This window comes from Sinocyclocheilus grahami, unplaced genomic scaffold, assembly GCF_001515645.1.
Source record: "Sinocyclocheilus grahami isolate Dianchi unplaced genomic scaffold, SAMN03320097.WGS_v1.1 scaffold185.1, whole genome shotgun sequence".
Classification (NCBI taxonomy): Eukaryota; Metazoa; Chordata; class Actinopteri; order Cypriniformes; family Cyprinidae; genus Sinocyclocheilus; species Sinocyclocheilus grahami.
The window spans coordinates 485893-503703 of record NW_015505364.1 but is presented as its reverse complement, the minus strand read 5'-3'; the positions used below and the strand labels follow the sequence as shown (position 1 = coordinate 503703).

At 35.7% G+C, this 17811-nt stretch overlaps 1 protein-coding gene across 2 annotated transcripts in view; it reads left to right on the top strand.

Annotated features, from left to right (window-relative positions):
• Window positions 1-17811, top strand: part of grid2 (glutamate receptor, ionotropic, delta 2) — a 418885-nt gene that overhangs the window by 262889 nt on the left and 138185 nt on the right. For both annotated transcript variants that reach the window (XR_001610173.1, XM_016284580.1), the window contains exons 5-6: window positions 11044-11097; window positions 14243-14416. Coding sequence is in view for 1 of the 2 variants with exons in the window: in XM_016284580.1 (XP_016140066.1) it covers window positions 11044-11097; window positions 14243-14416 (228 nt within the window). In the remaining variant the exon portion in view is untranslated. The remainder of the gene's footprint in view (window positions 1-11043; window positions 11098-14242; window positions 14417-17811) is intronic.

The following is a 17811-nucleotide window of genomic DNA, read 5'->3' as shown; positions in this document are numbered from 1 at the left end:
GTGAAAGCCGATCCGGCGATCCACAGCGCAAAGTTGTTGTATTTCCTCAGCAACCAGCACGGATATCGTCGTCTTTTGGAAGGCCAAACAAAGTAGTTTCGCTTTCACAATGAAACACACAGCGCCTTCACGCCATGGCGGCGGCGGCAACAATACTACAGCGAGAATAAAAGTTACGCCTTCTTTCTTTGCGTGAACATGTGGGCGGCGTTATGCAAATCTTCCCACGTCGTGACGTAGATATGTGGGGGCGTGTTAGAACGAGCCGTTTTAGGTAGGCGTGGCTGACTCTTAACTTTTATAAAGAATATCTCTTTGGATTTGAGACTTTAGTCTTTGCAACTGTACAGATCTTCTTTATGCACCAAGAGCTTGTAACACTCCAAAGAGAAAGGAAAAATTGAAATCGCATCATATGACCCCTCTAACTGCTTTTGAACCCATAATGACAAACTGAACCCAGAGTGGATGGGGGTTTGAACGTTTCCACAAATTGCAGGGTTGCAGAATGTTCTCTCTCACTCTCTCTCTCTCTCATAAATGCCCATTCTTTCACTAAAAAAAAGAAGAAAAAGTTCCAATGGGGGAGTTTTGCTGCAATTCCATACAGTAGAGTAGCTATTTTGGGTTCCCTGAAGAGCCTTTCAACAGCTCGTAAAAGAACCATTTCTACTTAGTAGGGCTGTGCATCTTTGGGTAGACAGCGATTTGATTTGATTCATGATTCATAGGTTTTCGATTCGATTCAAGAACGATTTTTGCAAATTTAGAATAATTCGATTCGATTCTGCATTCTTTAAGTGCATTCACAGGATTATTTAAATGCTTAGTCAGGGGGCAAGTTACATACAAGCCTTTATGGTTACAGAACCATAGGTTAGAGGGGAAAAAACACTTTTGTCCATTGTTAGATGCTAGTTTAATGATGCTATGGCATGACATGGCATATGCAAAAATGTATGTAAGCCAAGATTTTAAAAAAGAGCTTTAAAAGTATTATGTATTGGCTAACATTTTGTCACACCAGGGGCGTAGCCATCATTTCAGAAGTGAAATGCCAAATACAATAATTGTATGTGTGTATGTATTATTATAATTATTATTTATTTTATTTTTTTATTATTTTCTTATCTATTACTTTGAATTTGCTATAAGAAATCAAATACACTGCTGGACAATAATCAATCATTTGTAATCTATAATTCTTTCCTAATGGCAATTTTATGATTGTTTTATATGCTACAAACAATTATTAAAATTTTCTGCATAGAATAAGGTAGAACGTATACTTTATAGTTTCTGTACTGTAATAAATGATATGTCCATTAGCACTGCACCATTCATACATTTTATTTATTGTGTTTATTGTCAACGTTTCACCAGTTCATTCTGCTTTTTATTCAGATTAGCTGCAGATATAGCATGGCACGTCTTATGTTCTATGAGCGTGAGATCACTTCTCTTTCAGTGCGAAAACTTTCTCATTTTCATAAAAAATTCTATAGTATTTAACTTTTCCTCTCCATTGGTGAATGATGATTCTGAAAGAAAACGCGCCTGATGTCTGTTTGCTATAGCAACGAATGCTAGTTTCATGCATCTGATTATCAGATAAACCTTGCGCTCTTATTTCAAGGTTGTTGTTAATGCTGTGGTTATTTTAACAGTTTCCTTCGTACATTCGGTTCAACAACATTGTTAAAACACATTTATCATTCAATGGAACTGTGCGTACTGGCCACGAGTACTAAGGAGAGATCATCACACGTAAGCTGCGTCAGTGAGACGAACGGAGCACGAGCGCAATCCTGTGACAGTCACAGGCGGTAAATAGTGGAGCGCGTGAAGGAGAGATGTGAGGGCACGAACACTGGTCTCCATTAATTCGTGCTTGTAGTAATTTAATGTGTATATATTTTGAAAGCATTGAATCGCTATAGAAATCTCGATTCATTCGATTCTTAGCATTTTAAATCCATTACTGTCCGAAATCGGCGAGTCACAATTCAAATATCATGTTTCAAGATCGATGCATATGCATCGTCAGGGTTTGTAATCGATGCATCGATAAAACGAGTGAATCGTTACACCCCTACTACTTAGTGTGAAGAACATTTTAATAATCTGAGGAACCCTTTTCCGCTATAGATGTTAAAGGATCTTCGTGGAACTGTAGATGCCAAAAAATAACCTTTATTTTTAAAACGGTTGAGAACAAACATCCGTCATAGCAACATTTAGGCTCATAAAACTTTGAAGTACTAGCACAATACTGAGATAGTACATAGATAGAGGTGAGTTGAGACAATGTTCAGATGTTTCACTAAACATCCCCTGTGAGTTATCTTCTCACAAAGAGTGAAATTACAACCATAGCACCTCCATTAGGGCTCTGCTGCACAAATTCTGTGTAGAGGAAGAGAAAAGGTTACTTGTAAATCAGCTTTTTTTGTTTACAACAGCATACTAGTGCCATAAAATAAAAAATATGAATATATACATTTTTATACACATGAATGAGAATAATAGTTCCATTATAGAGCATTTATGAGCAAAAAAATAAAGTTTTAAGAATAAAGCCATTGCAAAAATAAAATAGTAATATTTTGAAAATGAAGCAAAAGTTCTAAGAAAAAAAGTAGCATTATGAGATTAAAGGAATAAAGTAAGGAAAGTAACGTCCAATAAGATGTTATTCTAAATTCTTCTAAAATGTTTATCACGAAAAACATTTTAGAAGTATGTCTAGTTGTTTTAGGTTACTTTTGTGTATTATGTATATTTTTTTAATGTTTTACTTTTATGTATTTTATTTAGGTTACTTTAATGTATTGTGTATATTATATTATGTTTTTTAATTATTATTTTACTTTTGTGTATTTAATTTTTTAGGTTACTTGTAGTCTCATAACTCCTTTAGTCTCATTGCGAGTTTAGTCCCATAATGCTATGTTGACATGTTGTAATTTTGACTGTTCTCAAAATATATCAGCTTTCTGAAAACATATCAATAATCTCAAAATTAAATTTTTTCATTATCATCCTGTTATAAGATTATTCTCAAAACATGTATGTGACTTTATGATGTGTATGCATGTATGTGCACATGTATGTATGTGTGTGTTATTTTATGAAGCCTAATTTTTATGATGACTCTAAAAAGCTGCCATACTTGTTTGAGAACATATCCTGATAAAAAAAAAATTTAATAAAAATTAACCAGCTCTGACCTTTTTATAAATTCCATGTGGGTGTTCAGAGTAAAAATAAAATGAAAAATTCTTATTTATCTACTGCTGTCGTACTTGATAGATAGAGGTGAGTTGAGACAATGTTCAGATGTTTCACTAAACATCCCCTGTGAGATATCTTCTCACAAAGAGTGAAATTACAACCATAGCACCTCTATTAGGGCTCTGCTGCACAAATTCTGTGTAGAGGAAGAGAAAAGGTTACTTGTAAATCAGCTTTTTTTGTTTACAACAGCATATTAGTGCCATAAAATAAAAAATATGAATATATACATTTTTATACACATGAATGAGAATAATAGTTCCATTATAGAGCATTTATGAACAAAAAAATAAAGTTTTAAGAATAAAGCCATTGCAAAAATAAAATAGTAATATTTTGAAAATGAAGCAAAAGTTCTAAGAAAAAAAGTAGCATTATGAGATTAAAGGAATAAAGTAAGGAAAGTAACATCCAATAAGATGTTATTCTAAATTCTTCTAAAATGTTTATCACGAAAAACATTTTAGAAGTATGTCTAGTTGTTTTAGGTTACTTTTGTGTATTATGTATATTTTTTTTATGTTTTACTTTTATGTATTTAATTTAGGTTACTTTAATGTATTGTGTATATTATATTATGTTTTTTAATTATTATTTTACTTTTGTGTATTTCATTTTTTAGGTTACTTGTAGTCTCATAACTCCTTTAGTCTCATTGCGAGTTTAGTCCCATAATGCTATGTTGAAATGTTGTAATTTTGACTGTTCTCAAAATATATCAGCTTTCTGAAAACATATCAACAATCTCAAAATTAATTTTTTTTCATTATCATCCTGTTATAAGATTATTCTCAAAACATGTATGTGACTTTATGATGTGTATGCATGTATGTGCACATGTATGTATGTGTGTGTCATTTTATGAAGCCTAATTTTTATGATGACTCTAAAAAGCTGCCATAATTGTTTGAGAACATATCCTGATAAAAAAAAAATTTAATAAAAATTAACCAGCTCTGACCTTTTTAAAAATTCCATGTGGGTGTTCGGAGTAAAAATAAAATGAAAAATTCTTATTTATCTACTGCTGTCGTACTTTGCTTCCACGCTTTGCTCAGTGTGGATCAAACATGGTAATGGGAAAAAATTACTTCCATGTTGCCTGTTACAGCTTCTTGCCTCTGCTGTCAACACATGAGCCTGCGAGGCAATTATTTGACTACATTATAATTATTTAATGTTAGGAGCTGCATAGATGACTGCTCGGGGAAAGAAACATGGGAAATCCTCTCACTTAAACTAAGTAAGACTCAAAGTAAGACGCAAAAAAGACAGGCTTGCTGGTTCAGCTGATTTGTCAAGAGTGAAGAAGCTTGATTATACTGTATTATTCTATTAAAACACAGGTGATCGATAGCTCTGATAGGTTGCTCTTTGTCATGACACTCTGAAGCTTGTCATGTGTTTGCTCTGGCTCGCCCTTGAGGCAGAGCACCATTTTATAGCCATAGTAAATTAGCAGCATATTTACAATGAAATCAGGATGGAATTATACAAGCAGTTCAGGGTAATTAAGCTTAAAGGTCCCATATTGTACACCCTTCTGGAGTTTTATTTGAGGTTTTGATGTCTTTAAGAATATATATTTGCGGTATAAGTACCAAAAACCATCTCAATATATTTTTACAGTTCCTTTCTCAGGAGCTCTGCTGAGAACAGGTCGATTTTGGTCTGTCTAATTAATATTCATGAGCCTCTCTTCTGATTGGCCTGTTGTTTTCTGAGTGATGCACGGCCAGTCCAACCACAGGTAACTAGGGTCAGTGATCAAACCTGAACACATTACACAACAAAATGGTGAAAAAAAAGAAAAACATGTTAAATCTGATTTATTCACTCAGACCAAGAGGCATGATCAAAAATCAGATTTTAATTAGATTTCAAACCATATTTTTCTCCTGCAATGCAATGTATTTGCCAAAAAATGGAGCCAGATATGTTAAATCTGATTTATTCACTCAGACCAAGAGGCATGATCAAAAATCTGATTTTAATTAGATTTCAAACCATATTTTTCTCCTGCAATGCAATGTATTTGCCAAAAAATGGAGCCAGATCAAATGTTCAATGTAAGTTTGCTATAATGATGCCTAAATAGCTATTTGGCTATTGGGTGAACTTTATTCAGAAAAAGAAGAGCAAGATATTACATTTTGATTGAAGATTATGAAAAAAAAATTTGTCTTTGGAATAGCATGCACCAATGAATCGTTCACACGTGCCGTGTGCGTTCATCATCCAAATCTCCGCTATGGGAGACATAGTGCTGCACCCTCAGAGATGATGGCATGATAAGTGTGTGTCAGTGGCGGTGTGTGTTGTAAAAAGTCACACTACAGCAGTTAGATGGGCCACCCTCCTGACAGACTCCACACAGCGGATGAATTAAACATGACTTAAGCCGCAGCTCACAGCGAGGCTGGCTGACATTAAAGCAAAATGGCAATTGTGACACACAACAGTTTTGATGTATTTAAAGCGCTCATGCTCGAGCAAGTGTGAGCTAAGTACATAACATGCTAGAATTCACTCTGAAGAATAATGTGCCATTTGAGGAATTAATCAGCACAGAAAACTACCAGACCTTTTTTGCTGTCACATATGGCGTTCGTGGTTAGTGGCACAGACTGTTTTGTCTATGAGATGTTGTATTGAGCCAAGAGCAAAAATTGCATTTTTTCACAGCTCATAGTAATCTCATTATCCATAATAACATGATAAATGATAAATGCACTAGAAGCACAGAGAATTTTTGTCTTTGGAATAACATGCTAACTGTTAAACAAAAGTCTTGTTTAGCAGTTATTAAGCTGTTAAAATGAGAGAGAGCTAGTTGCAAAACTTTGGATTTTCTGTAGTTTGTGTAGTTCATCACATTGAGTCTTTAAAATATATCCTTAAGTTTAAAACAGGTCATTTGAATGAATTTCTGTCTTCTTGTCCAGTAAAAAAAAAAAAGTTAAATATTCTTTAAATTATTTATTCTTTTTGAATGTTTTTGAAAGAAGTTTTTGTCCTTTCCTTTTGAAGAGAACTTTGAGCTTTGTAACTTCGCAGATCTTTTTTATGTTCAAACAGCAACATTACAGACTAACTAAAGTTGAAAAAGTGAAAAAGCATAATAGGTCCCCTTTAAGCATTTTCAAGAACCCAAGGATGCTTAACATAAGGTTGATAGATAGCATGAACACAAATATATACAAATATATAGTCACATGATCAAGCTAACAGAGCAGACAGAGATCATATAATATACCAGATAAGTAATGAAAGCAAGCAGGGAACTGAAAATTGAGACAGACAATCAATGAACAAAACATATTGTAAATAAGTGAGTTTTGAGTTTAGTTTTAAAGGTCTGGAGTGAAGATGCAGCACAGAGGTTTTGAGGAAGTTTGTTCCTGAGCTTTAGAGCTGCATACAGAAAGAGAAACATACAGAAATTACATACAGAAACTAGTGCCATGGTTTTATCACAAATATGCTTTAAGCAGATGGGTTAACACAAACTATGTTAAATGATACATATTTAGTCAAGATTTCATCTATCGTGATATTAGATGATATTAGATGGATTTTTATCATAGCATTACATTTGGAACAATTATGATTCAGTTAATCCATTTCCCCTGAAAATACATTTATAAGATGCAATATGAGTTTTAGAATTTGAAAAGTATGCCTCAAAATAGAAACTAAAACTTCTTTGCAAAGTTTTAAGTTCTCATTTGGATCCGTTGGGTTACTTATGGGGTAAAAAGAGGTGGTGCGGAGACCTCTTTGTGTGGCTGCTGGATGTCAAAGTTCACTTTAATGAATACACGCCATCTCACCTTCCACTTCCAGGGCTCAGGCAGATGGAAAATATGAGATAATAACAATAATCATCATTCTGTGAAAGCACCTGGTTGAAGAACATTGCTTTCACTGTATAATTTTAACCAATGCTTGTATTTGAAAGTGTATAGAACTTGAATGTGTCTTCTTGAAGAGATGTTTTTTTTCTTTTTTTAATTTGTGAATTGTTAAAGGCAGATCACAACCACTCAGGCTCATTAGAAAGCAAAGAAAAGGAATAATAGGAGGGAAATTAAAGAGATGTGTGATTGTGGTTAACAGTAGCTGCTTGTTCTTTGCTGGGTTTCCACATTAATGCAGGTGGAGACCTACAGTAGTACTGAGGTGACCGCTCTCTCAATGGGGAACTCAGGAACCACAATCTGAATGTCAATTCATATGGCCTCCTAATTCTTGGTAGGTTTACAGCTGACATCACTTCCAAAGAGTGGATGTCTCTGAGTGATTACAGGCTTTGATCTCGCAGGCGTAAGACTTTGTCAACCCACTATCATTCAGTGTTGTCATTGCAGCTCAACAGCTAGTCAGACCAGATTCCCAAATATTCATAATCAGACAGTCATTTTACAAATTCGGGTTTGGTCATTTAAATGCAGTGACCATACATTCTTCTCTGTGGTTTTTAAAGGGATAGTTTATTCAAAAATTAATGTTTTGTCATCATTTTATCATGTCGTTCCAAATCATATGACTGGCTTTCTTTTAGGAGACACATAAGGCAATTTTTGAAGAATATACTGACCATGCGGTCCATATGATAAAAATGAATGGGGTGTCTGTAAAAGAGTCTGTCAAAAAAATCTTAAATGTATCATAGAAGTATTTCATACAACTTGTGTATATTCCAAGTGTTCTGAAGCCATACAACAGCTTTGTGTGAAGGTGCATCTCAACATGTCTGTGAAATTCTATGGCCTGTTGTTTGCTGTGCAGATATAGATATACATAGAAGTCACTTTCAAACAAACAATTTTCTGTTGGTCAGTGTGGAAAATTCACATGACCATCTTGAACATGAGTGAAATCTGCATGAAAAACTTTGACCATCACATGGAATTCCAGAATGCTTGGATTCCAAAAATGCAAGTTATTCAATTATAATCTTCCCATTTAAAGTTGTAGAAGCTGTATGGACACAAAATATAATTTCATGCTTTTGACACCAAATGTCGTTGGTTATTGTCGTTTGACAAAAACTGACACAATGGCGCAATATATAGCGTGAATAAAGACTTAACTTTGCAACTTTGGACTTGTTCCTCACATTAAGCTATAAAATGGCTTCAGAATACTTTGGAATATAGCGCTTGAGTTGAATGGACTACTTTTATGATGCTATTATGGTACTTTTATTCTATTTATATGGCCAGTTTGGATCTTGGCAGTCCCATTTCCCATTCACAGTACATTCTTTAAGTTTTTTTTATTTTTGTGTTTAATAAAAGAAAGAAAGTCATGCAGGTTTGTATTGACATGAGAGAGTCAAAATGGTGAACTGTGCTTTTAAGGAACATCAGAGATTGTTTGCTAATTTCCTGAGCGTGATTCTGCCCAGGGAATGACTCTGTTTAACTTGGACAGATCTTTGGCTTGAGGATTTTCCTAGATTTCTGTGTGAGGATCTCAATCTCATCTGTGCAAATGTTCAGCTCACTGCCAGAATCAATACCTTCCTCTTCCTCCACCATCAACTTTAATTGCATATTCAACAAATAAATAAAAAAACAGCATGGATGCAGCCACTCAAATATTTAGCCTTTTACCAAGTCTAATATAGAGGAATATTTGATCGGGTCAAGCACACTCTGTAACAACCTTGAACTTTTTTTTAGCATTAGGACAAGCCTTAGAGGTTCATATTGGTCTAGTATAAGTTAAGCCAATGCTTTAATTAAGCTCAGCCATCTGCCTTAGAACCAATCTTTTGACTAAATTTGAGCAAACAACTGCTTTGAGCCATCTTCACTTTTCATGAACCACTCTAATGACTTTACTAAGTCTCAGACATCAAAATGATTGGACCATGTAATTAGTAACAGTGGCCACTTTATGTCTACTCCTGTTTCGGTGTCAAGAGGTTGTGATGTGCTTTTTCTTTCCTCGATCTTGCTAACATATCAAGCTGATCTTAGCATTTTCAAAGGAAACTTCAGCATCACTTACTGAGCTAATGATTACACAAGGTATTTAATACAGTGCTGTAACACTTCCAGTTTAATTCAATTAGAAATTGGCTGTAGGCAGAGGTGACAGTAAAAGTTACGTAAAATCACTGTGTAAACATTTTTAGATATTAATTTTTAAAAAAGCTAAATATTTACTGGTCAAATTAATTTTGAGATAAGAAAACAGATCTGTCTGTCTGAAATTAAATGTGTGGCAATTAGGAATGGCTTAGTTTTTTTTATTTTTACAAGTAATTTTATTATTACAATTAATTATTTTGGGTTTCCACCTACTGTACGCTTGCACTTGACACTAATTAACAGTTTAGTGATAAGCAGTTTAATTCTAAATTAATTTGTTGCATATAAATATGGTAATTTTATATTAAAAATAATATTATTAATAAAATCAAAGTGTTACAACGCTCCCCAGTCTCACCTATTTAACAATAAGTGATGAAGACCCCCAGCATAAAGCCTGCTGAGCTCTGTTTAAGTACAGCCATCTTGTACCAGTTGATGGAAAATGTGATGCCTCTTGTCTCTTTTGTAATTATAAAGTTTTATTAGGTGTTTGTGGAAGATTAAAACACTATTAGCGCTGCTTCAGCCATCAGATTCTCCAGCTGTTCCTTTTGTTTATGACCAGAATGTTTTATGACACCCACGTTTAGTCACCTACACAATTATGGTTAATGAAATGTGGCGCTGGTACAGTGGGCAGGAGAAACATTGGTGAAGGGTACTATGTTTTTGTGTCGTGTTGGTGTGGGGCGAGAGAGAGAGCCACAGATGGGACACAATGGGAAGAACAGTGTGTAATTTAAGATACGTATGGAGACAAAAAAATATACAATATATATATATATATATACAGGCTTTAACAGTATTCAGATATTTAAGTGCCTCTGTTATGGATGTCAAATTTCATAAACCTTTGACTTGCTAATTAACATATTCTTAATTAATTTGTTGCAGATAAATATGGTAATTTTATATTAAAAATAATAATAACAACAAAAGGGCAAAATGTTACAACACTCCCCAGTCTCTCCTATTTAACAATAAGTGATGAAGACCCCCAGCATAAAGCCTGCTGAGCTCTGTTTAAGTACAGCCATCTTGTACCAGTTGATGGAAAATGTGATGCCTCTTGTCTCTTTTGTAATTATAAAGTTTTATTAGGTGTTTGTGGAAGATTAAAACACTATTAGCGCTGCTTCAGCCATCAGATTCTCCAGCTGTTCCTTTTGTTTATGACCAGAATGTTTTATGACACCCACGTTTAGTCACCTACACAATTATGGTTAATGAAATGTGGCGCTGGTACAGTGGGCAGGAGAAACATTGGTGAAGGGTACTATGTTTTTGTGTCGTGTTGGTGTGGGGCGAGAGAGAGAGCCACAGATGGGACACAATGGGAAGAACAGTGTGTAATTTAAGATACGTATGGAGACAAAAAATATACAATATATATATATATATATACAGGCTTTAACAGTATTCAGATATTTAAGTGCCTCTGTTATGGATGTCAAATTTCATAAACCTTTGACTTATGCTCTATTAAACCTTTGATGACCAATCGTTAAGTTCAACAATAACTCTGTAGCTGTCAATTTTATTTATAATAAATGAATCACGTGTTTGGAGGGGACAGTTCACCTTACTCCCTTCCAAACTATTCAGTTTCTAATCAGCTAAATGTTTCCTCCTTTCTCTCTAGGTGGTGGAAACAAATCTTGTGGCTTTTGACTGTCACTGGATCATCATAAATGAGGTGGGTTTTTCATAGCTATTTTGTGAGAAATCTAGTTTATTCTTTCTGTAAGCACATTTGAATATATTTGCATCTTTATTTGTCTAAGTGAGAGGCGGACAAGAGCTCATTTGGAGCCTGATGAAGGTAGCCAGATAAGGACAAATTACAGTTCAATGATTTAAATTAGATTTGGCAAGCATGGGAATAGCACTCTAAAATAATTCAGCACTTTCCTTAGTTGAATAAAGCATTTTTAAAATGTATCCTGCAACAAGAAGACAATGAAGATATAGACCTTGAGCCCATCTGCCTGAATTTCAATAACTTAAAAGTCACTTTCTATGGTAACCTCTATTAATCTCTCTGGTTTTATTTAAATGGGTCATATAAATCAGTTTGGCCTTTTTGAATAATAGAGTTCAGTACACTATGAAATCGTACTGTGACAAATTCACTCCCCAGTCCAAAAAGATGTACTGAAACTTTACAACTTTTTGAAATCGGCTAGATTCGATGTTAAGAAACTTTTACTGAAACTAGGTTTACCCAGTCATGTTTAGGTTATTAGGTGGAATTTGTACCGATTCTGTTATTCCTAAGACTAGAAGAGCTAACTTGGAATAAAATTTGGGAAAGTCCATCAAACATTTGCTATTCCTGGCTGTGTGTAGCACCAGCTGCTCTGCACATATTCACAAAGTTAGGGGGAAAGTGAATTGTATGTATGCATGTATGTATTTGTTTGTTTATCATTTTAATTGTATTATAATGTCCTCATTGCCATTGTGAGCATTGCCAGCTATATTATACCCCGCCAGAGGTGGCCACGGTTTGGAAATAACGGGGGCTTGGGGCAAAAATGTCACCAAAATTGCCTCGGTACAATTAAACTAAATCTATTATGGATGTTTCAACAAAAAACAATAAAAATTGTAAAATATCTGATTTATGCAAGATCTTTCAGCTGGCCAAAAATGTGCAACTCACATTAACTGATCATATGAATTTGTTAGAATATTTTACATTTTCAGAATAACATAATCGTTTAATAATCTTTTAATGCTGTTAGCTTCCTAGAACTCACCAGTTTAGGCAGGTGGAGCGTTTAGTGTATCTGAGGAAAGTTTTATGTCCTCGTATATTAAACACAAAGGCATATGACATGACCTTGACATGTCTCTGTATGGACACGCATTGCTCATGGTTGACCTTACTTGAGAGCACTCATAGGGGACAAAACAAGCAGCTGCCAAAACCTGAACCCTAAAATTGGGCCATAACCCTGTAGGCTCATATTTGTGTCATTCTAATTTAGTGCTCCTAATTAAGCATCAAGGGCCTTTGCGTTTGTCATCCGGGGGTAGAATAAGCCACTTAGTGTCGGTATTTTCAGGTCTGTAAAAGCGTGATGTCCTCTCTGCTCTTGAAAGTTGTGCAGCACACTGTTAAGGCCTCACGTGCCCTCTCGTGATGCCTTCTAAATTATCCTCTGTCATGCTTACCACGTTAATTAACAATGGCACAAACATCGTTTGACAGTGTTCAACTGTGCGTGAGGCGAGATTTTGATCTGTCCAATCAGAAACCTTAAAATTACCTTTCAGAGAACATTTTGTATTGTAGACAACTTTGATTTTAATCTTATTGAAGGCTGAACAGCTTCGACATTCTAAGTAAGTTACTCACCGGCGTGCCACAGGTACAGATTTAATGACGTACATCATGAGAGCCAGTCACCAGCAATCACAGCTTTGCAGGTGAGAATGAAACTCAAAAGTGAAGGCTGTCAGAGGAAACAGCTTGGCCGCTCTGAAGTCTACCTTCACTAGGGGACGTTCCCTGTCTATTCTCATCACATCATTCCCAGCTCACTCACTTTTCTTTGCCCATCTGTGGAAAAGATGGCTTCGGGCTAAAATTAGCAGTCATTCCTCCCAAGGCTGCACAAGGACACGCGAGCACACACGGTCATGTCTTTCTGCCTTTTGGTGGCACTCTGAATACCCATTCATGGGAATAATTGTAATGCTAATGATGATTTTTATGTAGTTAAGTTTCTTGTATTTAAATTGGGCCCATTTTTAGCTGACTGGAGAACTTAACCATGTGTGAAGATAGTTTAGTTTGTTGAAAGTTTACTGGTGTCAGGACTTAAAATGTATAATGAAGGGCAATATTTGTTTAACTGGAACTAATCTTTAGCCTTTTTTGTATTTATTATTATTATTATTTAACCTTGGTGAGATTTTTTAACCAGATAAAAACAGTGTTGTCTATTTCACTGTATTGCATTCATTTTATTCAAATGAATTTTGAATTTGAACACTATTCTAAAATTATTATTATTATTATTATTATTATGTAAATTGTACTGTATAATCTGTGTTAAATCTATTATTAATATTTTAATCACGGCAGTACATTCATATTTTTAATATCTGGGGCCTTTTTCATAGTTTTATAGTTTTGGTGCCATTTTTGCCCTGAACACTGCGTTATTTTGTGACCCTGGTCAGTACTGTTAATTTTAAAATGTTTTGAGATATAATATTTAAGTTAATCAATTATGTATTTTATTGTTTTTATTATTTTTTTCTTATTAGTAAACATTCCATTAAATTGTTAATGTAATTACGTGTTTCTCTGGGTGGCTAACCTTTAATCTTTTGTAAAATGATCCATGCTGAATAAATATTTTGTAGTTACAATTCTCCCATTATAGAAGCTGTGTAATTTGTCTACGATTATTATATTTGTTACAGTTATCTACAGTTACCTGTACTGTAAATCAGAAGAAAAGAAAGGTTTATAGAGCTGGTAGTAATTTTTCTGTTGATGTCACAAGATGACAAAGTACTGAAGTAATGGAACCTAAAAAGATAACATTGTTTCTCTTATTTAATCTCTACCCCTTTTTCTTTCCCTCAACCCAAATTTGAGACAAAGCTATAGTTGGTTATTTACTAAATTGAAACTCATGATTGTATAATTTTTTTCTGGACCTACTTCTGCTCCTTCTTTCCCATTCAAGTGAGGAAAAAAGCTCTTCTCGGCAAGATGCTTTTTTATCTTTCTAGCCTGTTTTTCACTGCACATGGAAAATCCCTTTTCTTCTTACATTATTCTCTCTTTCTCTGCACTTTTTTCCTCTCATGTGCTGCAGGAGATTTCAGACATGGATGTGCAGGAGCTGGTGAGGAAGTCTATAGGTCGCCTGACCCTTGTGAGACAGACCTTCCCTCTCCCGCAGAACACCAGCCAGCGCTGCGTCAGGAACAACCACCGCATCAACACGTCCCTCTGCGACCCCAAAGACCCAAAGGCACAGATGTTAGAGGTGTGATTCATTCCCCCATACTCATAACTCATGCGTTCAAGTTAATCATAAACCATTTGCCTTCATTTCCTTTTTTGATTGTGTCCATTAACTGTCATCATTAGCCTTTGAGCTAACTTCCTTAGAAAACTAGAAAATGTCAATGTGAAAATTAGCAATCTTGTTTTGCTGGGTTTTCAGTTCTTTCACTGTGCCTGTGGGTGTCATTCCTGTTATCCAACTAAATGTATTTTCCCACATGTAAATTTACACAAATGACAACATAAATTAACAGATGTGATGTGTATTGAGCCGCATTAATTACTGGTAAACACTGCACGGTATATCAATACGCATTTTTTTCAAAACCCCTACTCTATATTAATTCATAGTTGCGTGGGTCTATGTTGGTATCAACAAGGCATATGTATATATTTTCAGCAGGTCCAGGTGATATTTTAGATATTCACAATGCAGCATGATTATTTTAGGACCTTTATTATTTGACCATTAAGTTTCAAAAATAATGTTCATTACATTCATTTCACAATACCTTCTTGTCTTTTGAGTGTTCAACAGAGATAGTTTAATAGTCTTGTAGCGTCTGGACCAGTCAAAAACACAATTTTTCATTTGATTTAACAAATCAGTTATTCATTAGATTAACAAATCGTCACAGTCCCCTCACCCAATAAACTGGGTGCCAGGATGTCTGCAACGACACCAGGCCCCCCTGGTCCCCATGGCAACTAATGCTGATATCACTGGTTTTATGACCCACAGGAATGTAAGTAGGGAAAATCACTGCATGTTCCATAGCAAGAGACACAATGCACAGTAGAAATGGACTTTTCTACTAATTAATTCATAGGAAAACCTTTCTTTGAATGAACACACATATCCTTCAGGTCATGGTGTATGTTGTCTTTGATATTTTTAGACTATTCTATGCATGCTTATGATGAAACCCATTCCTGTCATCTTGCCATATGTAATCCTACCATGTTTAGTATCTATGAATTCGCCTTCTGATGATCGAAACGAGCGTGTATATTATATGTTGGTACATAGGCAATATATTAGTGTCCTGAGAATCTGTAGTAATTTCGATTCAAGTTCCATATGCAAATTACCATGCTTCCACACAAAGAGTCATAAAACTCCCCAATATCTCAAAACTCCCACTTGGGATACCGGCCTTTCTCATTGGACAAGCCCATCTTGAGAGGTTTTGAGAAAATGTGAGCTGATGATTAATTATTCATATTTCCCCATGAGCTGATTCGCTACAGTCTCTGATTAAAAATTTAGTAGCAAAAATGGCATTAAAGTTGGGAAATTTGCTTTGTCACTTTACAGAGGTCTCTGCATGGTTTTAATAAAAATATACAGCATGTAGAATGTAAATACTGATTTTTATTACTTTGTATTTTGGTGTACAGAAATTACAATGATTAAGTAGTGCGTATAGTTACATTTTTGTAAAACATGTCTTGATTATTTTAACAAGATTTTGACAGTTTTTATACTTCTTTCTTTACACATTCTGAATATACTTTGCTACAGTGGCTGTTTGCTTGAAACATTGGGTTTTTTTTTTTAACTTTTTTTTCTATTGATATTTCATAGAATATTAATCCACATAGCATGTGCAAACAAATGAGACTAGATCTCAAATTTCAACCTTGTTTGCTTGTTTGTGTATCTTAGTGTCCACATACAGTACATTTTGGGCCACTGTATGGAATTTCATCAAAAGGTAGAAAAATATTGAGTTGTAATATAATTCAGCCGTTATTTTCAGTATGTGAAATATGAGGGGACAGGTGTTCTTCTCTATGTAGTGTTGAATGCATACTGTATAAGCAGGTCATGTTTGACATTAAGGATTCAGTTTTGCTCAGTATTCAGGAGTCCAACCCAGAAGAGACCAATTTTAACATGCACTGAAGCATATCACATCCCTCTTTCTCAACATATATCCTATCCACCTTTTTTTAATACCCCTTTTCACCTCCCGTTCCCTTTAGACTACCGATCACTCATCTTCCCTGGAGAGACCCACTAACTCCTGCACTTCAAACAAACTTAATGGATTTCCCTGGTCAGCCGATCTTCTCCCCCCTAAATTTAACCCCGTCTTTGTCTGTTTACCCCTTTGGCACTGGCAGCTTTGTTGCTTTGGTGGTCTCGACTCCTCCTGCAAATGCTATATCATGAAATAGCCTTCCCGAAAAAAAAACAGCCCACCCAAAAAATGCACTTTGTGTCCAAGACATGAAACATAAATCAATAAGAAAGCCCTTTATGTTTTTACTCTTTAAGATGAAAAAATACAGCGAATGGGGAAAAGCCACATGGCTCGCCACTGTTGCTTGGTAGTCTTGTGGATTCCTGTCAAGTCTGCTTCTTTGGGTCATTGCTCTTTTTGTTTGACCATTCTCTCGGTAGACGAAGAGTTGTTTTGTGGGTGTCAGGAAGAGTAAATACAAGCAGCACTGGTGTTTCCACTCTGTGTTGGGATGCCAAACCCCATTCACCTGAAAACTGGAGAATGAATTTGTCTTAACTCGAGAAACGTTAGATGAGAGCATCATTCCTGTCGACGCTCCCCTTTTATTTTCCAGTCTGCTTTGAAACCGATGTACATATATTCTGTATAATTGACAGTTAGTTTGGCGGCTCTCTAAAGCCATTACAACCTCATACCTGCAAAATGCCTATTGATCGAGCCAGCCGAGCTTGACTCCTAACATAATTAGAATAGCCTTTTCTTTGCTCTTCTCCGTTTACTGCTGAAGTTTTTGTCAAGGCTATGGCCGTATGTGAATAGATTACCTGAACGAATTGCGTTCTTGACTATTATGGCAAACCAAAGTTGATAGCGAGAGGTGCTTCTCAGTTATTTGTCAACATGGTTGGGATTTCTCAGACACTTGATACAGTGTCAAGTATGCCAGTTCCCCTTCAGGAACTTGAGCTGCGTCGAGATTCGTTTTGGGAACGCCCTTGCGTGACCGCGTTCTGAAGCACGTGTCAAATCCGTCCAATGGAGCAGCGAGACATCACGAGCAGGGTGACGTAAGCACCAGAAAGCATAAAAGTGCATCCGGCCGGGCGCCACCCAGCTTCTGCTCTTCAGTAGGGCTCTGTGTATGTGTCTGTCTATTTACTGTTGTCTGTCCGCACAAGCACTCATATATATAAAAAAATGAGAAAGTCTATGGTGAGTGAACAGCATTACAAATGCTGTGTTTCTCCCTGCCCACGATATCTGGCGGCAGGGGATACACACGATTTGTGTGTTGTTTGTTTAGGAGCGAAGCATGCACGGTCAGCTTTCGAGCAGCTGATTGTCATCACTGCGAGCTCTCGCTGCGCATGTTCCGCTCTCGCCTGGCTGCGTTTGATGAGAG